This window comes from Harpia harpyja, chromosome Z, assembly GCF_026419915.1.
Source record: "Harpia harpyja isolate bHarHar1 chromosome Z, bHarHar1 primary haplotype, whole genome shotgun sequence".
NCBI classification, from domain to species: Eukaryota; Metazoa; Chordata; class Aves; order Accipitriformes; family Accipitridae; genus Harpia; species Harpia harpyja.
Window position 1 is genome coordinate 751,993 of NC_068969.1, and position 24,362 is coordinate 776,354.

At 42.5% G+C, this 24,362-nt stretch overlaps 1 protein-coding gene across 15 annotated transcripts in view; it reads left to right on the forward strand.

The window, feature by feature from the left end:
• WNK2 (WNK lysine deficient protein kinase 2) overlaps window positions 1–24,362 on the forward strand; it is a 117,909-nt gene that overhangs the window by 21,624 nt on the left and 71,923 nt on the right. For all 15 annotated transcript variants that reach the window (XM_052775752.1, XM_052775739.1, XM_052775746.1 and 12 more), the window contains exons 3-4: window positions 19,353–19,525; window positions 20,508–20,728. In XM_052775752.1, coding sequence (XP_052631712.1) covers window positions 19,353–19,525; window positions 20,508–20,728 — 394 coding nt within the window. The remainder of the gene's footprint in view (window positions 1–19,352; window positions 19,526–20,507; window positions 20,729–24,362) is intronic.

Here is a 24,362-nt window from a genome sequence, read left to right on the forward strand (position 1 = left end):
CCACAGGTCAACTAAATCAACAGCTCAGAGTCTGAACAGTCGTATTAACCTCAACTGGCTGCTGACCATTGAAATGCTGTCTGTTTTTCAGATTTAATGTTAATTAAGAATCTGTGAAACACCCACTGAGTCTCTGCTCTTCCCAAAAGCGGGGATATGTGTCAGGAGGGGTGTTGTGAATCATGAACTCTGCCTTCAACTGACGTTCTCCAATCTCCCAATCTTAATATACAAAACGTTGGACAATTCCCTTAGATAACTAACAGCATGCTATCTGGTGCAAACCACTTCATGCATCTCACTTCAAGGAAGGTGTGGACTAGTCAGTCAGAATTCAGCATTCGGTTACAACAGGAGGCAGAGATCTCGAGTACATGGCTGGTAGTGAGAGATGGTTTGTCCAGTCTGGGGAGGAGGTGACTGAGATAAAGGTACTGAAGATAAAGGTATTTGAAGAATAGCATCTGTAAAAAGCCCCAAAAGCCTACTTAAAGAAGCAGTTGAATAAATGATTCTTCGTGCCCGCTATGTGCAGGCAAATAATTAATGGGCTTAAAATGAAACTAGGGAGATGTAGGTTGGACAAAAGGGAGAACTTTGCAACTAAGAGCAGTTAAGCATTGACAAATATTCCCTAGGGAGACTCACTGGAGTTGGTGTACAGGTCTGTCAGGAATAATTTAGAAATCATTGCTCCTGTCTTGGAGCAAGGGAGTAGACTAGTGATACTTCCCGGTGACTTCCAGACCCACTTGCTGGGATTCTCTTATTCTGTGCTATGGCGTTGATCACGTATTCAGGGTTACAAGGTTTGCATTTATATTGATATGGTGAGTTCTGTGAGCACTGTTATTTCAATCAGCACATGGTTTATGTAAGTTTGGTTTAGTTTGGTGAGGAGCCAACCTAAACTGAACAGTCATAAGTCATCTTTAAATTGAGCTGTTGGCAAAGTATATTTGCATTTATTTCATTAAGAGTGTGTTGAACTGGTTTCAGATAGTGCAAGGATTATGGTGCAACTTCAATAGCCCAGCCAACAAAAATTGTCCCCATTTTGCTTACAGAGGAATCAAGCACCTAAGAGAAGCAGTGACTTGTCTGTGTGCAGAGACTACCCTTACAGTTGAGGTCACTGTCTTCAGGAAGGAAGAACATGTCATGTAGGGCCACCAGAGTGGTTAAGTGAATGGAGAACCTTGCTTATGAATTAAGGCTAGACTTCAGCTCGGTTAGCCTGGCAAACCAAGAGGGGATGTAATAACTCTGTAGAAAGGCAAAGGGAGGGAAAACTCACTAGAAGGAAGACAACCATGAAGGCTAAAGGATGAAGTTGGCTTGGGAAGCAGTGTATCTCAACTGGCCTTGAGTAAACTAAACAAAGAGGAGGAATAAGGTTTTAGCACAGCTTTGCTGTAGGAGTGGCATAACAAGAATTCAAACTGTTTTAAGATGAAGGTTGCTGAATTTATGAACAAGATTATCTGTCGTGTCCTGCAGTGAATCTCAGAAGTTCTTATGTAGGAGGCTTCCACAGGAAGAAACTGTTCCTGCTAAGAGCTTGAGCAATTGCTTGTCTTTTTTTCCAAAAGTCAGGAGCCTTATTGTCAAAATTTTCAGGTTTCATCCAGCACCTGCAACGTACTAGCACAAAGTGGAAACTTCAGAGAGAGAAACATCAAAAAAAAATCACTTTAACTTGGAAATCTCTTTTTTTAAGTGCTCATATTGCTTCTGAATTGCTGTTTAGTTGGTTTGTTTTTTTTTTTTTTTTTACAGGTCTGTTGTATCCTGAAGTTAGGTCAGGTTTGCAACGGCACAAATCACTGGGTTTTGAACATACCTGTAAAAATAAAGCTTTGTGTTTTCCAGATGGTGCTTCCTATTTAAAAAAAATGAGGAAGAAAGGCTCTCATTCTGTTTGTGAGCCATGATGCCTCTCAGGTTACGCATTTACACTTTAGTTTATAGATTTGATTTTCATTGGAGTTATTGGCAGTAGCTGGAGGCTCAGAGTCAGAAAACTAACCCAAGTGTCTGATGCCGGCGGAGCCTTGAACTTGAGAGCGGAGGTAAACTGATGTAACCTGATGGTTGCTTATCCAGCACAGAACGTATAAACTGTTTTTAAGCAAAACGTTGTTCTGTGCAAGTAAAGTGTCCAACTTTCTCAGCATGCAGAGATGATCACGGTGCTTCAGCAGTTGGAACACTGAAGCCTCAGAGCAGAGAAGCCAGCGAGGGGAGCGGGCAGCATCGTTGCATGGCCCTGGCTCTTCGTGTCTCGCCGTTCCCCTGGGGCTTGCCTTTCAGCCCAAAGTGATGAGGTCATACATGAACTACTTTTGTCATCCTTACTTTCCCAAGCTTCTTTTCTATGGCTGTGGAAGTGGTGGTAGTGTTTTCCCTGTAGATGTTGACTTTTACTGCTGTCTTTCTGATTTTGTTTTAAATAGCCTACTTGTGTCAAGTCTTCAATTCCTTTTCCTTTTTTTTTTTTTTTTAAAATGACAGGGTTGGAAAAAGGTTTTCAGTCAGTGTTTCTATGACTTAATTTGAAAGGGTGACTGCGCATCATATGGCAAGCCTGCAGGATGAAGGAGCCTTTTCTTGATACTTTCTAGAAATGCTGCGTCTGTGAGCATTTGCCAAGGTCACTGTTTGTAAGGACAGGATCTTCCTGAGGTTGGTGTATCAAGTGTCTTGCTAGATTCTGCTCAGCGTAATTTGAAAATTTAGAGCTGGTGTCTACACCGTCAGAACATACATGCTGGGTTTTGGTTGTAGTACAGGAAAAACGCAACACTTAAATCTCAAAAGCAATGAAGCATTAATGTGTAATTTTTGGCTGAGGCTAAAACACTGAGGCTAATGCTTGGTTCTCCACAAAGCCTCATCTCTTGAGACTAGGTCTCCTGTTACTGGCTGGGCACATATTTAGTGAAGCAACCAAGTAAATAGACTAGAAGAAATCATTGGTTATTAACTTAAGGTTGGTTGAGACAGACAGTAGTAATAACAAAAGAGAAACTAATCTGATTTGTTATAGTGGTAAATCAACTCTAAATTGGTTACTGTAGTATCTTTATGTTGAAGGGTTTTTTTGTGAAATAATAACGCTTTATTGGAAAGATTATTGCTGGTTTTACTAGGCATTATTTTAACACACAGTATTATTTCTGTAAGGACACAAAATGAGCGTGCACTTGCCCTTCTCGCTTCCTGTCTCTCTGTCAAAGTGATACAATTGCTTTTCTTTCTTCTAGAGCCTTGATAGAGTGCAGGAATTGAATGGAAATGGTGTTTCTGTTGTGGCAAAAGTTATGTTTGTGAGCCATCTCATCAATCACACCTGCTTTCCTTCTAAATGTTTCCTATGGCAAGAACATCTGTTTAGGAGAATACCACCAATCCCTATGGGATGATTTTCCATATGCTCCTGTTTCAGGATAAAATTAAACCAATGGACCTTGACAGTGTTTTCTTAACCAAGAATGGGTCCTTGTGCTTCTGTTAACAGAACATGAACAGTATTATTTGATAATGGCATGAATCACTTCCACTAGTGCTCTTCTGGAAAGCAATGCAGCATCTATGTGACTTGAACCGTTCTTTCGTACACGAAGGCAGATGGTGTTAAACAAGTCAGATAAACGTCATGTGTCCAATCCGGTGCTGCCTGGCATACTAACAGGGTAATGATTTATAGGATTGAGAGCTTGGAGGTATGGTTACCACCAGAAGGAAGAAAACAGAGCTCCTGGACGCTTTCCTGCAAGATGAGTAGAGCTGTCAAGTGCCCAGGTTTCCTTGGGTATCTTCCCTTTCTGAGTCTATAAATTTCTGTCCCAGAACATGGAGGGCTCGACTGCACGATGTCCAGGGATCTGAGGCAAGTGGTCAATCTGCGCTCAGACTGACTCTCAAATGGGGGTGTGTTAGTCAGGCTGTACATGCACAATAAATCCAACGTGTTCTGGGCGACTAGGCTTGCAGGGTGGGCTCTGGCCAGCTGTACCACGGGTATGTGGATGGTCCTGTATGGAAATCTTGCAGAAAAGGACAGCCCAAATGAGTTCAGACTGGCTGTGATTTCTCCCTGCATCTGTCTCATCCTGCAAAATTGTGACCTGGCAAAATTAGCATCTGTAAAACACTTTGTGGTCCTGGCGTGGCTGAGAAATGAACACTAATACACTGCATGGTATTTATAATAAAGCTTTCCTTTGGAAGCTAGTATGAAGGCTCAGAAATCCCTCGTAGCTTTCATGAGAGCGAAGCCCATTGATAGAGAGTTGTGTGCACAGTAGGATAAACAGCTGCCAAGTTGCACAATGTTTTGTTTGTTTGTTTGTTTTTTTAAATGCATGTTCTGAACTACTTTTGTACCTCTCACGCTAGCATACACATCAGTGTGAGCTGCAAGTTAAAGCAGAAACTGCTGTTTCTGACTTCAGTTGCATGGACTGAAACTGCGGCGTGTGCTTTGAACTTGTGTGGAGTCAATTGCGAATGAGTGCGTGGCCTTGGATTTTAATGTGCCAATGAGTTTTAAAGACAGCCCTGCCCTCTTATGTAAGCTTTTCAGGTATTTTCATGCCTTATTTGTGCTATTTATCACGGTATCTTACCTGAATTTACTATGCAATTGTACGAAAAGGATACGTTGGGAGGGTTTGGGAGGAATTGGGCAAGAATTGATGACAAGACATTTCTGATCACTCTAGGGATGAGTTGAATTAGACTCAGAGACTTAAATTCATTCATCCTCTCCATCTGCTGTACCTTGTGCTAATTCAGGTTTTGCTGAAATCTCTATAGAAAATGTGTAATGAAATAAACTATAAAAGAACTAAGTCAAACATAAAAGTGGGATTTTTAATACTTCATTAAGAAGGAAGAAAATATTAAAATTGAGACCCATGAATGCACACGCAGAGACTCTGAAATCTCTTCTTAGTGCTGTTTCACAGAGACTGTATCCTTTGGAAATTCTGAGCAAAAGCACTTTATGCAAAACACACACGTCACCACTTTCTTTGATGTCCCCAGGAAGCTTTTAAAATTATTCTCGGTGACAATTTGTCATCTGCAGCCTAAACCTCGTTTTACTGCATCCGTAACTGTTCATGACCTGCTCTTCCACGTGAGCACGGTAGCTCCGTGGTCTGAGACGACGAGGCGTGATGCTGGGTTAGCGGAGGGTGAGGCTGCCTGGTGCCAACCAGCCTGAGGCTGAGCAGCGGGGAAAGGCAAAGCTGAGTGAGTGTCGTAGAAGTGGTGCTGTATGGAAACGATGATTTTACTGAGAAAGAGGTAAATAGAATCATTTGAGGGTATCTGCTTTGCTTTTAATTTCAGTAACGGTCTCAAACATTTTCCTGCAAGGATATATCCTACAACATTTCTTTGTCCCAGGGTAGGGCAATTACTAGTAATGTCCTGTCATACATGGTTAAACACTGCATTCTTTTTTTTTTTTTTTTCAGTCTACTCTGCAGGCATCTGTGCTTTCATTTTCCTGTATGAGTACCATTTTCCCCACGACCGAACAATAACTTGTTGACTGATGAAGCCCTTCTGTGTACTCACCTGTCACTTATCCTGGGGACTGTGGGAAACACAGTTCCAGGATTTACATTCTTTACAGTGAGCGTCCGTTACTGCTGGCGATTAAAAAATATCTTACTTGAATTGTTGGTTCTCCTTCACTAGTAATTAAGCTGTTGTTTCATACTAGGAAAAAGCTTTCATGCTATGCAAGCTACAGGGACTTCAGAGAGACCAGCATTTGCAGTCTTAAAAGGGCATATTGATTGGTCTTTATTAATAGGAAAATCTCTAAGGAGAGATGAAATACCTGAATTTTGGAAAGTTTAAAGAATAATTATAAAGTGTTTTAAAATCATATGATAACTAGGCAGAGTTCCCAGGTCATTTTTCCTAACTTCTAGTCAAGTTTTTCACTATCCTGTATTTTGTGTTTTATAGGCGGTTAACTTTTACTGAGCAAAGAGATCCATCTTTGGAAAAAAAACCCCCAACTTTATAACTCCTTAATGCAAGTGTTTAGCAGTAATATTATTTGTCTATTGAATACAGAACCATTTTGTTTAATGTGCATTGAACTAAATGGATCTTCAACCCTATGTTTTGCAGCCAATGCAGTTTGTCTTTAAAAAAAAAGCAAACCCAAGCAACCAAACCAGGTGGTGTCACTCAAATTAATATGATATTTGTATACACTATTGGTTTTTTCTTTAGTTGTTTCAAGAGATTTTAGTCTTTTTATTTACTGAAATTAATAGAGGAGGGCAAACGCTTCTGTTGCGTTACTTCTCTGTGGGTGGGTTCTTCTGTTCTGTAGTACCTTGGGCTTGAAGTCAAACACGAGCCAAACTGAAAAGAGTTTTTATTTGCTTTGCATAGGTACACATCATTACAGAGTGTGCAAGATAGCCAAGAATAGCGTCATCTTTATATATCCCCTTCTTAAGGGAGTTTGTAGAGTAAAGCTGGCTTTTGCATTTTTTTTTTCCTGTTTGCAGAGCGTTTTGGGGGAGTGAGAGAGAACAGAGAGAGGAAGGTTTCTGTATGCTTTTCTAGCTAGTATTGGGTATTACAAGTGTAGGAAATAATATGTGATTAAACATACAATAAGCCTTTTTTGGCAAATGATGTCTCTGTTGACAGCGCCTTCTCCTTGCACTACTCGATGAAATATGACTGTGAAGCCCAAACTATCAGGCCATTCTTTTCCATAACGTAAGTTTCCCATTTGAAAGTCTTTTAAGTTTTCAATACTTAAAGGGAGTTGTAAGAAAGATGGGGACAGAGTTTTTAGTAGGGCCTTTTGCGATAGGACAAGGGGTATGGTTTTAAACTGAAAGAGGGTAGATTGAGACTAGATGGAAGGAAGACATTTTTTACGATGAGGGTGGCGAAACACTGGAACAGGTTGCCCAGAGAGGTGGCAGATGCCCCAGCCCTGGAAACACTCAAGGTCAGGTTGGACGGGGCTCTGAGCAACCTGATCTACTTGAAGATGACCCTGCTCATTGCAGGAGGGTTGGACTAGATGACCTTTAAAGGTCCCTTCCAACCCAAACCATTCTATGATTCTGTTCTTGAAATCTTTCATAAAATTACATACAGTGCTTTGTCCTCATAGTTTTCTGATCAGTGTTGCTTTCTGTAGAGTCTCTGGATGTCTGATGCTCTCTGTTAAATACAGTATATGGGACATTCCTTGCATCACGTTATAAAATCCAAACTTCTGTTGGCTACATATTTTAGTGTATTAAACAGCTGTGATCAAGGGGTCTGAACACACTGACTCGTAAGAAATGCATCTATGCCCACCAGTTATGATCTGCCAGTGCAAGCTATGGTTTTTGTTTTGGTTGGGTTTTTTTTTTCCTTATCCAGCTTTCAAACTCTTGTCATGACGGGCTGCAGGAACTCCTATCGCTAAGCATCGCTCACATTTGTTTAGATTTGGTGCTGCTGACTTCATGTTTTCCTAGGTCCTGTCTAGCCAAGATTTGAACTATCTTGTTTGCGTTTGATAACTAGTATTTGAATTAGTATTCTGGGGCCTTAGCCGAGCGTATCTATCTTATAACATAACTATGACTGTAACGTAACTGTGTTCCAGACTTCAAGTCAGAAAGTGCCGCTCTGATCATCCGATCGAGTCTCCTAGGTACCTCGGTTCGTAAGTGTTTCTTGGATGAATCTCTGACAGCCCCTTGCCCTCTCCCGGATAAATTGTGCAGACCGAACCCCTTAGCCATGGCCAGTACGCCGTGTGAGTCTTCAGGGAGTCTCGCGGCCCATCCTTAAAACTGGGCCCACGCTAAGGGGCACGCTGAAAAGCGTGCTCCGCGCCAGGAGGAGCTTTTTGCAGGAGCAGAACGGAGCAGACTCTCCTCGCTTGCCCCTCCGGCTCCAGCCTCGTGTTGCCGGCCGGCCGTGCCCGGCCACGCTGTCGTCCCTCGGTCTCCTGCAGGACTCCCGCCCGGAGCGGCTGGCTCTCCGGCCCCAGCGCCGGCCGCTCCGTCGCCGGCCCGAGTTGCGCAACCTCTGCCAGCCAAGAGTTGTTAGGCTGCTCGCGCCCGGCTTACACAAGCATCTGGGTCTCTGTTTGTGACCTGTCATCTTTACGCTCCAACACTCTCCTCGTCTTTTCACAGCGTAAGATCTGTTAGTAATGATGGGCTTTTTTCACAGATCTTTATGGAAACACAAACCGCTTTGGCAGAACAAAACCTGAGCCCTGCAGAACCTCTTGAAAATCGTCAAGGACGTGTATTTTTATATGCGTAACTTACATTTTGTGACTGATCGCTTACCCGATTTTTAATCGGTTTATTTAAATGGATATTTTCTTAATGTGAAGCAAATGCATTGCAGAAATCTGAGTTGATTATGTCAATGCTATTGTCTTTATCAACCCGAACATACAATCTCATTGGAAAGTGGCCAAGTTCTGTTTCTCATAAACCAATGTTGATGTTACCCTTTCATGCGCTGATGTTACCCTTTCATGCTTTCCTGTTCAAGGGATGGGAAGTTAAGTTTTTAGCTGTTAGTATGTTTTAGCTGACAAGCTAGTGTTATTCTTTTGGGCAGGCTATAGAATGTCAAGCTTTGCAGGAGGGAAAAGAAAGAAAAAGGAAAGCTTTTGTTACAAATGTGATGCTTTCAGCTTAATTCTTAACCGTTATGGGAGACTTTGATTAATGTTTCCTGGCCAGGAGTGCAGCGTTCGCCTTTGAGTGTTTTCTAACAGGTTGTCAGGTGGTGTTAGGAATGCACAAAAAGCGACAGCTCTTTTCAGCGTTTGAAAAGGTTCCCAAGTAAGACATTTCCAAACTCCAGATAAACTACTACGTAAGTGTTCAGGAGCTGGGATACCCCAATCTGCAGTGTCTTTGTGGCAGTGAAAGGTCCCTGTCCCTACTTTCCAAGAGTTTTGCAGGCATGCTGCAGGGAATGCTCGTTTCCAGTCTCTGAGTTGTTACAGCAGAAAAGATGGCCTAATGGCTTGTTCCTTCATCTTTGCACTATATCCTGCCCTCATATCTTTTCTGCTGAATCTTATTTCCAGCAGCAGCAAGCAGTTGCTCCTCTCTCGGGTGCTGCGTGCTGTGGAGCAGGGCTGGAACGAGAGCAGAGTGTTCCTGGGGCAGCTCTGAGGCCTCTGAGACTCCTGACTTCCCACGTGCAGGAGTTTAAGTTGGATGTTTGCAATAATATGGCCTTCTGCGAGTTTTGGTTTTTGTTTTTTTTTTTTTTTTTTTTTTTTTCAAAACAGAAACAGCAAGTCATGTTAAAGGACTATTTTCCTGTATCCTCTTCCAATGAACTCCCCCAACAGGTCCCTAGCAGAAAACAGAAGCGAGTGGGGTGGAGGAAGAGTTCACGATACTGCTGGTTGTGGTGCATCTATCTTATCCATCGATCTCCAGAGTGTACCGAGGAACTCCATATTGGTTTTTTGTGTCCTAGAGATGTGAACCATGGGCACAGAAGAATTAATGATTATGTGTAGGTGGCTCAGCAGGCCACAATGTGAGGAACAACTGAAAAAGTTTCTCTCCAGGGTCCATTAAGCCCCACTATTACAGTTTAAATTAAGGTCTGTGCAAAGACCCATCACTTTTCTGTTGTCTAGCTATTTTATATTCCTTTCCCTCAATATAATTAATTTCAGCATATATGTACATAGACACACATGCACTTGTTCAGTCTTACTTGTTTTGTGAAAACAAAGATGGGAAAATTTATGAGATGCTGAACTTATATCAAAGGCTGCGTAGGCAAGTTCTCCTTGCTCACCTGGCTTGTGCACCAAGACAGCTCTTCTCCAGGAAGAAAATAAAATATGTCCAGCTAAATAAAGGCTGCAGTCATTAGGGTGATGGAGACAGAAGGTGCAAGTTGTTCTCTTGCATGGAGAGCTCAGGGCGGCTGCTGCAGCCCCGGCCGGCGAGACCGAGGGGACCTCCTGATGTTCTCCCCTGGGCTCAGCTCCGCTTTGCTGATGGGTTTTAAGGTCTTCAAGTATTATGCTGCATTGGATGGAGAGGAACAAGTGAGAAATGGCTTTTAACTCCTGCTTTTACGTGACTTGAGGTGGTTTTTGTGAGAAGAGTGATCAAATTAAAGGTATATTCATCGCTGTGTAAGAACCATGAAAGTATCTTTCTACAGCCTGCTAGAGGCAGGGCAGTTAAATGGTTGTTAGTCCAGCTCTCTGGTTTGGTGGGGAGTCTTGGGGTGTTTTGTGGTTTTGGGGTGGTTTTTTTTTTTTACTAATTAGAAAATTTTTGAGGTAGTTTCCTAAAATGTACTTAGGCTGTAATTAAAGACTAATTGTGAAGGCCTGTTCAGTGGATATCTTCTAGGATTGGTAAGGCTGCCTAACCTGTGGTTGATTAGCGAATCCAATGTGGTTCAAGGGCGTAATTTTGGAGGCAGAAAATATATGTTCTGACTTGAATGATCTCCATTACAAACGCGATAATATATTTCCCGTTGCTGCATTTCTTGTTAAATAAAAGTTCCAAAGGGAATGGTTGGTTTTAAGCGACTTTTCTAAATTAGCACATTTCATGAATGATGAAAACTAGTACAAAGTAAAAACATTTAAAAGTCATTATATATATGTCACATTTATGTTCTTCTGTTTATAAGGTGTCAGCAGATAGAAATGAATCTGGTTTAGCTAGTGCTCAGCTTTGCTACTTCTGCAAAGAAAATTTTAATAATTTACAAAGTATTTTGCTGAAACTGTAAAGCCATGCAAATGTTTCTGTTGGGTCTTAGCAGATATACCATTTTGACAGATTTTACCATTCAGAACACCTACGATGCTGGCAGGTACATGTTATGCAGCTGCACTCGGGTTACAGTGAAACTGTTTTATTACTCTGAATGTTTGTGACTGTAACTGAGCATCCTATTCTCTACTTAGGGTTATTGGCAGATTATAATTAATTTACTGGTAAGAATATTTCACTTTAAGTATGTTTTACAAACTGAAGTATGGAATTGCTAGCTTATAGCAGGATGGGAAATGGTAGCACTAATGGGATGAAAATGAAGTTTGCCTGTTAGAAAGGCAGGATTGAATGCTATGTGAGACACACTCAGATTAAATTTGCCAGGGCAAAGCTAAGTAAAACTTGCTTTGTTCTGCTAATTCTTCGTGCTGGGTTAATTTTGGCTGGCAACGCTTATTGGCCAAATGAGCATTAACGTTTACACGCTGAACGGTAAGGTGGGTTAAATATCAATGTTTTCGGTTCACCTGGGAAGGCTGAGAAAGGCGGCAGTGCTCCTGTGGCTGGGTCTCCCCGATGGGCGAGGAATGGCACCCCCTCTTTTTTAGGAAAGACGAGACTTCTACTTGGCAAGCACACAGCGAGGAGAAACTGAAGGGGATTTCATACCCATAAAATAAATCAATTTGAAAATTGCCTTAGAGTAAGGAGAGAAGCTGAAAGACGAAAAAAATGGGATGGCTTCTCTCTGCATGCAGGCGCCCTGCCGCTGCGCTGGTCTGGAGACAGGTTTTATCTGTCGCGTTGTACCCGTGTTACACTGAGAGTGTTGCTCTCGGCTCTCTGACGATGATTTTTAGGCAGCAGCACTGAAATGTGTCGTTCCATTCCTGCTGTGGCCCCGGCCAGAAGGACTGAGCCTCCAAGGGATGGCTGGAGCCGCCGCCAGCCGAGTCCAGTGCCGAAACAAGGACGATTCATAACCGCAGTGGTTAAAATTGCAAAGGCGTCAGCCGTTGTACTTGGAGGTCTTTGCGCCTTCTTTCTGGGTCTCGCAGCCTGCGGCTGGTGCTCTTCCAGACCCCTTGGGTGGGAAGACAGAAGTAGGAGCCGGCTGCAGGGGGGTCACGGGACCGGGATCACGGGCACATCCGCGTTTGGCTGCATCTGTTTGAGATGTTAGGACGTTTTACATGCCCAGATACCGTGTTTATGGATGACATGAAGTAGGTGAAGCAAAATGCTTTTTAAAAACAGCACAAACTGTTGCATAGACTTTAATGAATGCTAGATTTAGAAGTGAATTCCAGACAATACCAAAATACCAAATTCTCACGACATGTCTAAAATGTTTTTTTGGTGGTTTGGTTTATTTTCTTTCTATGTGAGCAGAGGTGATCTGGTGTCACGGGTTTTGTCCAGCTTTTTTCACACATTGATTTCACAGTTTCCTTTGAAAAAGTCATTTTGTGAGGCAAGCCTGAACTGTTTCTGGTATTTCATCTAAAATTACAAGCTTATGTGGAACCTGTGAAGCACTGGTAATTAAGAGAGTTAATGGGGTGCTACCTGCAATTAATTCAATTGCTTGTGACATGAACTTTTTTGTTTAATCATAGGTTATCGTAGTGCAGTTGTGTTGGGAGGTTTTCATCTGTAAAACACGGTCTCTGCCCATGGTGTTGGGTTTCTTGGGCGTTTTCACAGCTCTCGCATTGAGATTTGAGATGTTGATTCCCCTTCCTCTTGCACCTTGCAGGATGAGTTTAAGTTCTGATGTTCAGTAGAAGACGTGTGAATCTCATCGTTCCTCTGTCATAAGACTTTGACACGTCCCTTAAGCAATTTAAAAAGTAGCAGGCTGTACTTGCGTCCAGCAAAAAAGCAAGCTCAGCTTTTTCTACAGTGCCAGATCTAGCTGTAAAGATCCAAATTCAGCTCTTAATTTTCTGTGGATTTCTAGCAACGACTCAGGCAAATAAGTAAATCTCTCTCAGCCTGTTCTGTAGCTCCTGCTTGTTGAATTGTGAGTATCCTTGGGGGCAAAGGCTGCTTTTTATGCATTTGGAAAATGAGTTACCACTGGGAAACCTCACTGTGCTTCACTAATACAGCTAACAAATAGCAGGCTGTAACTTCACCGAGGGTGACTTAGTGAAGAAGAATGTTGGCTGAATGCTGATATGTAGTGAAGCTGTAAAATTTTCTTCCTGATTTGCAAGTTGTTTAATGGCATCTGCTGTTCACAGAAAGGGGATTTCTCCTTTAGGATCGCTTTAAATGATATGTGCTTGTAATTGAATATACAGGGTGTGGGAATAAAAGGTCCTGACTGCTATTAAAAATTTATAGCATAGGCATAATAATAATAAAGGCATAGAGCTGGTACATGAGAGCAGCTACTTCGGTAATATCTGGAGCTCTTCACAGTCCCAACTCCTGCGTGTCTGAGCCTGCTTTTGCTCCCAGTTATGTATTTGGGAGAAATCCTAGATTCCTCTGATAGTGGATTAGACAAGTTTTAATGTAAAACGCAAAAGGTGATTGCACTAAATGAGTAAAGTTTTCATTTTAAATATGAAAATAGTTTTCATTTTTTTCTTCTAAAATGTGTTATTGTTCATCTTTATTTCTAAAGGCCTTCAAATTTTTAACATTTGAAAACTTTTGCAAAATTGTGACGTTTCCCTGAAGAGGCAGTACTGACAGTACAGAATTTAATGAATTAATAGTCATATGCAGGTACCAGCTAATGCATCTTAAGTTCACTGTCGGAGCAAAGCAAGTTCTTGGCTTACACTGCAGGATGTCTGGGAAGGCTGCTGTCTATTCCCACCAAGCTGGATGTCTCGCTATCAAACTCGTGACTGTACGACATACCAGAACCGCACTTCTGTTCCTAAATCCACAATAAACCAATAGACAGGCTACATGGGAGAAAGCTGTCAATGGATCCCGCTGCTGATTTCATATCTCAAGGCAATCTCTGATATGAAGAGTAGTTGCGGTACATAAGCAAATGTACATATTGGCATGCAGATGTGAAAATGTAATGATATGAACAGATGTTCATTCTGCTGATTTAGATATTTGATTCTGTTCTGTGTCAGAAGTTTCTCTTCGGTTTCCTTTTCTTCACCACTACTATGGGTAAGAGATGTTACACCTTCTGCGTGACAGCGGTGAGCCCTTCCCTCATTTGCTGACCTGCTGCTCTTACTTGCTTCACCAGACAGACCGTATTCTGTTCCGAAAGGAGGACTTTGTCCTGTTAGGCAAAATTAAATAACCATCAGTAAATACAGCTATATGAGTTTAAGCACACAGAAGTAGAAGTCCTTAGGCCAAGAAGCCTAGGTAAGATATTCGAGTTGTGTGCCAGGGAGGGAGACGTGCTCGTACAAGCGTGCGGGCAGGAGAGGAGAGGACTCTCAGATGTCCTTAGCGAGGCTATAACACACCAAACAGCTTGAACCCATCGGGGCTGGGGAGGGAGCTCTCAAAATAGCGAAGGGTCTTTTCAGACTGAAGCCGGCAGTACTGTGGCCCAGGCTCGCTCACTAGCAAGTGTGAGTTTATTCTTAAGTCATTGCCACTTATAAAGTGTTTAAAATAGTTTAATTCTTTTTAACGTTACTGAAAATTCAAGACTTTAAAAGGAGGAACTTAAACACAGCAAAACTGTAAAGCAGCACAACTTTCTAGTTTGGTAACAGCTGTGCTTCAAACCCTGCTCTTACATGGTTACAGGCATTGCTACGTAAAAAGTAATTTTTTGTGTGGTCTTATTTTTACTTCTTTCATTTGATCCCCTTTCCTCGTGGGGTGAGGGTATAGTTTATTCCCAAATCTGTTAGCTCCTCACAAGTAAGTAGGCAAGAAACTTGACCTCAGTTGTTAATCTTTCTTAGAAATCTTCTAAAGACTCGGGTGAAAGCCGGTGTCTTGCTTGTATAACTTTCAAAGTCTTAGTCAGAGCCCATATGTTACAACCTGGAGGAAATGATGCTTGGGGATGACTAACAGAACATGTTCCTGCTGTTAATTTGGGTGTCATTCCAGAAATTTAATTCGTAAGCTCTCCCTTTCATTTTGTTAACACATTTACTTACTAATTCCAGTCTTTGCTGTTGTTCCCCACTAAGGAACTTAATGAAGGGGTAAATTTTATATTAACAGAGAGAGGTATTTGTTCACCCTGCCTGCAACAAGTAGGGAGAAGCAGAGAACGTACCTGTGTTAGATTAGCAGAAATATGATTTACGGATAGGAAATTTACTTTAATGTAGCTTCCTGCCACAAACATTGTTTTGCTCCAGTCTCTCTGAATGGGTGTGTAATTTACCAAGAGTGAGGCTATAAAGTACTAATCGGGAATTATTCCCTCCTTCCAAAAAGCAGCGAATAGCTTTCAATGGTTTGATGCTTAAAACTGACCATGCAGTTATAATCTGATTTGCAACAGGAAAGCTAGGAAAATTAATGAAGAAAAGGTAGCTTACAATTTATAACCTCTTCTTAATCACTTGTTTAGTATCTCTCTGTTGGCTTGCCCTTCATAGTGAAGGATACACTGTATAACTGCAACTCAGTTAAGGCTTGTTTATCTATATGAAAGGTGAAATCATGGAGCAATCAGCCAGCCAGGCTGTATGTGTGACTGGTGATGCTGTGCCCGAGATGTACCGCGAATGCTTGCTCTTGTGGTTTATTCCGGCAGAAGTACTCCGTAAGCACTTAACCGCCGGAGCCCAGAGTAGCTGCAATAATAAAATGTCAAATTCTCAACACAGGGTTAAGGCAGCTGACCACAGATCCATGTGGCTGCACTGGGGAATGCCTTTTGAAACCAGTCTGCTTTGTAGGCTGCGTGGCAGTGGATGCAATCTCCTATCTGCTCTTGTGTTTTGTATGACTTAGTGCTTTTTTGCTGCTGGGCATGATTCTAGCTATGGCATTGCAGTAAAATAACAGGTGATTGATGAGTTTGCGTTGTGTAGGTATTTGCAAAGCTGATACATCTAAAGCTCTGAGGGTGAGAAAGCTCGTCGTTACCGTGTCCACTCCCTCTGGTGCTCTGATTCCAGCTGTGTGGCTGACAAAGTCTGTACTGAAGCCTTTTAAGCTGGCTATTCTTCACAGTTTATTAAGATGCAGAAACAACACAAACCAAGCAGTTATCTCGCTTCTTGCTTGGTTCTGTTTAACTTCAGTTTGTCTGGAAAAGTTAAACCAGCTCAGTGCGACTGCTGTGGACTTTTGAAGGTTGAAGTTTATTTTAGAAACCTTGGGGCTAAGTGGTAGGTTTGAGAAACTTTCAGTTATTTGAGATGAAATTACAATGTCGCCTCCTGAGCCAAGACTTTGTGTCCCAACGAGGAGGGAAAGAGCCAAGAAGTGTGAATGCCTTAAAACAAGAGGGAGCGTGTAGATATCTGCAAACTAATATGGATATCTCCTGGATCACACTGAGAGGAAGATTTTCCAAGTTTCAAGTCTCGTCTCTTGAGGAAGCTCAGAATAGCAGTAATGCCATAAATGCAGTGGAGCAGACTGAGCAGCGAGCTTGTTTGTCAACTCGGCGTGATGCTGCTGTTGCGCTTGTTGGAGCTGTGGAGGAGCAGGGCCGTCACGTGTAGGTCGGCGGCCGTGAGCCTCCTTGTTCAGCTGTACGATGTTGTAAACACCTGCTGCTGCAGATAGCATGATAGTTGATGACTCCTTGGGCGAATCTGGAAACTTGCTTCATTCCCCCGAATTTTCATAAATTTGGGTTATGCAAAGTGATGCCTTAAATCCAGCTAAGTGAATTAGCTTCCTTTGGCATGACCTTTCCAAAGAATCCTGTTCCCCATCTTAAAATTTGATGTCCTAAGGTTGTTTCAGGCTTACACCCTTACCTTCAGCATAAGGACATTTCGCCTTGTGTGGATTATATGATGGGAAATAAGTGTCTGTGACCCCAGTGAAGGTTTCTTGGGTTTGGATCAAACCCCGAGTGAGTCATGCAGTTAAATGGGTGCTTTTCTGCTTCAGAGTAGAAAACAGTTCAACTGTTAAGCCCTTTCAGAAACAGCTTATGCTTTAGCCAACGACTCATGGGTCAGGTTCAGCCTGGAGGAATTTAGGAAAGGTTGTTTGAGCCCTTACAAGCGCCGGAGACCCTTCCCGTGGTGGGGAACGCGGCATGCGAGGACGGCTGCCCTGCCCCAAGCCCTGCCTGTGTGTCTTCCCTGCCCTCGCCTCTCCTCTCAAGTGTTAGTACTGGACCCAGGCTTTCTCCTGAGAAAGATGCTCAGCTATCATTCTGATAAAAAAAAAATCCAGATTCTTTCTACTGTAGTTATAGTTAAAATACATATTTGTCTTCCAGAATCACTTCGTTGCAGTTGCCCAGCTTGCTGTCTTAGCACTTTGAATTCAGACAGCAGCCCAAATGATCCGGCGCTCATAATATGTAGAATATACAGAATATGATTGTCTGCAATGTTTGAAGGATATTTTTAAAAGTTACCCTTAAAGTAGCAGTGGAAAATTTCTCCCAGTGCTCAGAAATCTGGAAATGAGTCAAGGGGTATGGTATTACTTTTTTTTTTTTTTAATTAGAAGGTTTTTAAAAAACTGCTGGATCTGTGTTGCAGCCTTTTCCTTTCTCTGCTAGCCCACACTCTGCTCTTCCTGTCTCACACAAGGACTTGCTCCTTTTCCTCCTTAATAGCAGTGTGTCTGATTTATTCTACAGGGTTTAAATTAAGAGGAAACTCAGCAGTAGGGGAAGAAGTGATGGATTTGAAAGCAATTCTCAGGCTCTTCTGCCCTGGCTCATTAGGCAGCCTGCCTTTTTTTTTTTTTTTCTTTTCTTTCTTTTCTTTTCTTTTCTTTGCTTCTTTTTTTAACATAGAAAAACCGCCTTGCTCTCGGCTGTCAGCGTTCAGCACGCTGCTTGCCCGCCTGTCCCCGGCAGTGCCGCTGGGTGCGGGGGGATCCGGGCATCGGTCCCCACGGGGCACCCCGCGGTGCCAGCCCAGATGGCTGCTGTTGCTCAGGGCGACGTTAGCTCTGATGCTGCTCCGTAAAACGTAAAGAAAACTGAGAACCTTCTCAGCGGCCACGGTGTAAAATGGAAACGCTCCCCCCATGCACGCACACCGCTGGGGAAGCAGGTTTTCTGTCTTCCAAGAAGAGGCAAAGCATCATCATTTCAACCCGGCTACTCCTCTCGTGAAGTCTCTGCGTAAAGCTGACTTGTTTGTAGCCACGGAAATTCTCGTTGCCGTATTGAGTTCTTTGCGATTGCAGATGAGGGCAGGCTATCAAAATGGCAGTGGCCTGATCCCTCTGCGTCTTGGTTACAAATCAGCTGGGTGCCAATTTAATTCACTACGTATATGCTCTTATAAACATCCCTAAGTGCACTGAGAAAAGGAAAATGTCTGAGGTTAAAATATGAACTAATTAATCTTTGTGATTTGTGAGCCTTTGCTCCTGTAAGTAAGAACAGTTACACAATTGTGCCTTTTAAAGAATGAAAAAGCTTCGTTTCTAGGGCAGTGGAGGGAAGTGCTCCCAGCCCGACCAGCCGTCCAGGGGAGATGAACCAGATGGTGATGGCGAAACTCCCATTTTGCTCTTTTACATCGTGTAAAGAGGCTAGAGCGGGGATCTGAGCTGCTCGTCGTAAGGTCTCCGTGTTGCTGATGAGGTCCAGGCGGCCCAGTAGGCTTCTGCTGATGCGTGGGGCAGACGGAGCCGGGCTCTGCGTGCTCCTTGCAGGGTCACTTCACAGCCTGGGGTTTATGGTAAAGGCGCCTGGAGAACCAGACCCGTAGAACGCGACATTCCTCACATTTGTAGTCTAAAAGAATAAGTATTTCCATGCGGCCAACGTGCAGCCTGCAGAAAAGGCTGAAGGACAGCTTTAAGTCCTTCCTTTGTCGGCTCTAAAGAAAAGTCTGTAAAACTAGGCAGAACAGCAAACGAATAGCAACATAGATGTGTTTGGTTTTTTGGAGGGGGGGTATTGTTTTAATTGGTCCCCGGAGGGCTGGGCTGGGCTGTAGAGCCCAGCGTGGTTACTGGGGGACCTCGCCTGGTGGTCACTGCCGTGGTTCCCAGGAGCCGTCCTGGAAGGTGGCGAGCACTCACAGCTGCAGAAGACAGCAGCAGCTTAGCTGTGAGGACATCCATACCTGGAAATGAAATCCTGCGTGTGTTAACCTCTTGGATAACGAGCCTCGCAAAACCACAACAAGGAGTAAATAGCTGTGTGTTGATCCATCAAGCCACGGGTGTTTTTCCGTTGTCTGAAATATTAATGCTGTCATGTAGCGTAGCGTAGCACAGACATCTCTTTGTTCGCAGGCAAGTCTTTGTCTTCTTGACACTGGGTTTAAGGCGAGTGCCCTAGTTCATAAGCACTGCTCATCTCTTACATAAAATATTTTGTAATTGCTCTTGATACAAGCGTAAATCAAATCTAAAATTCTGAATACCCTAGCAATGCAGTGCCTTTATTTTATTTTTATCCGTTCACTACTAATAATGTCTTATTTTGGATTGTAGGACAGAAAACTCACAAAAGTAGAGAGGCAGAGGTTTAAAGAGGAAGCAGAAATGTTGAAAGGTCTACAGCATCCAAACATTGTGAGATTTTATGACTTCTGGGAATCCTGTGTAAAAGGCAAAAGATGCATCGTGCTGGTTACTGAATTGATGACCTCTGGAACACTAAAGACGTAAGTACTGTGCTCCTGGTGAGGAGGCTAAGAATAGCGATGGAAATTTTTAGAAAAATCCTACTTTCATATTCTGAAAAAAGGCATCTCCAGATAAAAGAAAAAAATGGAGCTGTTCTCTGGTGTCTGTCACTTGTCCCTGCGTTTGAACTGCATTGATCTGACAGGAAGAATTTTGGCCTCCATCTCTCTTTCCCTGCTCTCCTGTTTCAGTTATGCAATGAGAAGCTGTTCTCTGGTGTGTTTCATCTTCTGCCTGTAACGTTTCAATTTGTCAGGGTGTGTTTTTGTGATTGCTTTTGTGCTTGTATTTGCCTGTTTTGTTAGAAAATTCAGATAGAATAGCACTCGAATGGTAGTCTCTCTTCTTGAAGCAGAAGGTGCTCTAGGTTATCTACTAAACAATATTAATTAATAGCTTTTGGTACTGACAGTCTTGTTAAGGTTGATATAAAACAGTTGGCATGAATTCTGGAACAGATTTGCAGCCCCAATGGGAGCAGTACTCATCACTGCATATATCCAGTGTGCTACTCTGCCAGTGCATTAGCAGGTTCTACATTTTTCCAAAATGTACCTTCCCAATCGGTATTTTAGGTAAATGGAAAAAAATGCAGGTGCATGGTACAGAGGTCAAAGCCCTGTGGTTAAAATTAAACTTCAGTATTCTTCTGATTTGAAGATATGAAACATATTCTAAAGCGGTTCTCTGCATGAAGTGAATTGCTGTACTATTAGACTTGTAAATATTTGGTTGTATTTGCACCAAAAATGGTTATTATCTTCCTCCCTAAAAATGAATGCTGTAATTCCTCCTTTGAAAAGATCTATTTCTTTCAATTTTGTGATATTTCTGAGCTGCTATTATGGCATCTAAGAAGGGGCTTTTATCCAGAATGGAGTTTCAGCTGTTCAAGCCCCTAGAATCTCTAATAACACTTCATTTTCTTTATACCCACTTCTGTCTGTATTTGTGCTCTAGGTATCTGAAGAGATTTAAAGTGATGAAACCAAAAGTCCTGCGTAGTTGGTGCCGGCAAATCCTGAAGGGTCTTCTTTTCTTGCACACAAGAACTCCACCAATAATTCACAGAGACTTAAAATGTGACAATATTTTTATTACTGGACCAACTGGATCTGTGAAAATAGGAGACTTGGGCCTGGCAACCCTCAAGAGAGCTTCTTTTGCCAAAAGCGTAATAGGTAATCCTCCTGTTCCCCTTGGCGTCATTCTGTTAGTATAGTGGGTGTCTTTCTAATATCTGCCTTTCACATTTTGCATTAGTGGCTTTTTCACTTTTAAGTTGGTAGTAGAGATTAAAATGGTTTTGTGACTGTTCCCTTTATACCCCTATAAAAAACAATCAGGAGGAAATGGTATCATCTTCTTCCTTCTGTATCACAATGGTAAAACACTTCTTTTGTGTGTTCTGTAATTGAAATATTACTTGGTATCCACAAATCCTTCTCCGCTCTCCTTCAAAAGGAGCAGCAAGGGTTCTCAGCAACTTGTGTGCATCATCCTCCTGCGAAGAGGCTCGGTGCCTGCTGGACAGGGAGAAGAAAAGAGAGGGGAGAGGGAAGAGAAAGGATGCCCTGCTCTCTCCCTAACAAGGGAGTGCTGCAAAAGCCTGGGAAAGCCCCCGGGAAGTCTTCTGCTTCCAGTGACGCTGGGATAGGGACGGTTACTTTTGCTGAAGGGAGAGGCAGGCAGTAGTGCCCTGCGTAGCCGGGCTTCTCTCCTTTGCAGAGAGGTTGTAGGGGAGCTGGTCTGGCTGGAACACCTTATCCCCATTTATTGGGGCATCAGCAAAACAGGCTGCTTCTGCAGGCAACTGCATAGCTCGTCCCTGCCTCGACACCGTCCTGGCAGAGTTCTGCTGAAACAACATTTGCAATTTATTAAAAATCAGTAGGTACGAAATTAAAAGAAATTTCCACTAGGATATGCAATAGCTGATGCCCTTAGGTGGTGCCTGCGTGAGGAGTGTTAGAACCTGGGTTTGCTTGAACTGGGAGGACGTTTTCTGAATGACTGTCGAAGGACGTCGTTTCCTTGCAAAAGTTACATTTAATGTTTTCTGTGTAAATGTAATGTTTCCCTGAATTCTCAAACATTTTGTGTTTTTTAACCCAAGCTTCTGTAGCAAATCTCTCTTGTTCAGATCTGTAGGTGATGGTTCTAGGAAGCTGCAAATTCCTGAGAAACGATGGTGAAAGTAGGGGAAGTTATAATGCACGTAGTCGTATTTCAGCTTACAATATAAATGGAAATTAGATTCTAGGTAATTAGAGTTAGCAAACTGATAGTGACAACCACTGTTCCCTTACTATATATGAAAATAGCATCCTATCTTTCAAGTAGTAGTTGCTGAAATAATTATTTTAGTATTTCAAACTTTCAGAGATTATAATTCTTTACAATTATTTGTACAAAAGCATTGACCTTAATGCTTAGTGAGCCCAGTATCTTTGAAGTCAAAATGATAGAAATTCTGGATATGTGCTTGGCTACTGTGGGTTTGCTCTTAACCTTGTTAATTTTAGTGAAATCATGTTGGTTTATATCTGTTAAGTTTCTCTAGTTTTTTACTTCTAATAATTGGTGGGGTTTTTTCTGTTGAGGGTCAGTATTTCTTCACATAATTTTTTTTGCAGTATAACAATTGTCCATGGGACATAATGGAATAGTATCAGTAATACCGATACTGGGAATAATGTCAGTAATACCAATACAGGTTTTTGTACAATTGGTTGTTACCACAACACGGTCAAAGCGTGCTCATGCCTAAAAGAAATTCAATACTGTAAAGGGCTGCAGGTTGCTGGCGAGGTGTCTGGATTCGTTTGGCAATATAACCGAGCTTATCTTTTTCATGAGTAGTGCTGCTCCCAGGAAAGAATTAGGAGGGCTTGGAAACACTGGTGAGATGAGTAATTCTGCCCCCTCCATAGATGTAGTAGCTTTACAGAATATTAGTAGCTGCAATTTTACATCGGCTTGAACGGAATGAAGTCAGCATGGCTGAGGTCCAGTTTTTCCCTTGCTGCGTTCGTGCCATCGCTGATGCTCGTCTGACCTTGCGGTGTATCTCTGCAGGGAGCTGAGCCAGGGCAAAACTCCTTCTGCCAAGAGGAGTTCAATAGATGCTGAGCAGCTTATATTTAGGTGGTCTGTTTTGTTTAAGGATACTTGTATGTATTCCTTCCCGCCCCCAAGGGATGGGGGGAAAATGTCATTTTCGTGCTATTTTGGAATGGTGTCAAGAATTTCATTTTCTGCTTAGACTATTGCAATCACTTTTTCAGATTTGCTTTAAATGCTCCGTAATTCATGAGATTCACTGCCTCTGAGTCTTGTTCCTTCTAAAACAAGGTAGCAGCTCCAAAAAACATTCTCTGTGGCAGTTGTTAACCGTTTCAGAGCAGCAGCCACCGCCCCTGTGACAGCTGGGAGAAACACCCTAAGAGCAGGTACTAAGTTAAGCTTTCATGACACGGGTCTGGCTGATTTGCAAAGGCTGGAGGAATGAGTATCTTTGAGGTGGAAGGAACATAAACAAGGGGAGAGATCGATCCCGAATTTTGCAAAATGAATTTTAGGGGAATGCTTGTGCCGAGGCTTGTTTCGTGTTAGGCCAAGTCTACTTCAGAAAACGTGCAAAAGCAGAGTTTTTACTGACAGACACTAATTTTGAGAGATTTTGTTTATGTTGCCATAAAAAACCAAGCTTAAATCAAGTCCCCAAACATATACGAGAAATATTCTTTCCCGGTATATGTTAATTTAATTACAGTTGTGCTTTTGCTGCTGGTGTAGAGATGTCATAACGAAAGACGAACGGACCCGCCAGGCTGCCGCAGGGCTCGGGGGGGAGGTTGGGTGCCGAGGTGGCTGCTGCTGGGCTGGACGGGCAGAGTTTGTCTGGGTCCTTCACGTGGTCCAAGACCTCTCGTGCTCCTTTTGGCATCCCAGTGCTCGCGGCTCGCTGGTCTGCTCCCGCAACACATGACTGCATTGTTCTCCTTTCCTTCATCTTTTCTAAATGTAAAAAGGAAATAAATTAGTCATGACTCCTAAGCATAAATTACCTTACGAGATACAGTTCCTGGAATAAATTACCTAGGTGTTAATTTTTTTCCCTTTTGCTTTATAAGACCACGCTTTTCAGAGTAGTTTGCTGTGCAAACGTCGCAGGCGTTGTAAGTCGCTGCATGTCATGAAGCTGCAATTTCCCATTATGAAGCAGTAAGTACAGTGCTTCACTTAATATTTATCCAGTTGCATCAGACTTCTGACACCCTAATCCCTGTTGAGTAGGACCTTATTCTGTGAGTAGCCTCACTGATTTGTCCCACTGAACCAGTGACGGAATTAGGTTTAATGTTTTCTGCGTGACTTTGTAGGTGATTTGTGATACTACTTGCTTTCAAATTGCTGTCTGTCTTCCGGCTGGTTGCTATGTATCTCTGGAGGGAAAAAAAAAAAAAATTTGCATTGATAAAAACAAGACTGAAGGTTATCGTTTCTTCTCTGCTTTTCACCACCACAAGCCTGTACACATCCCTCTCTTCACCCAGAAAAAGAAACCATTTCATGACTTCCAGTATGGTCAGGCAATGTGCCATATCTCATTTTCTTGTTAATTTTTGAAGTTTTGATACTTTTTCCCCGCTGCTTCTTCTTCCTTGTATTATTACCAGTGAGCCATGGGTATGTAAGTGTGTATGTTGACTTTGGGTTTCTTCCCTGGAGGAGGATGGTTGAGCTTATTCTAGTTACTTCCCTCTTTTGAAATAATCTTGCATGCAGCCTTACACAGCTGTAATGGGCACA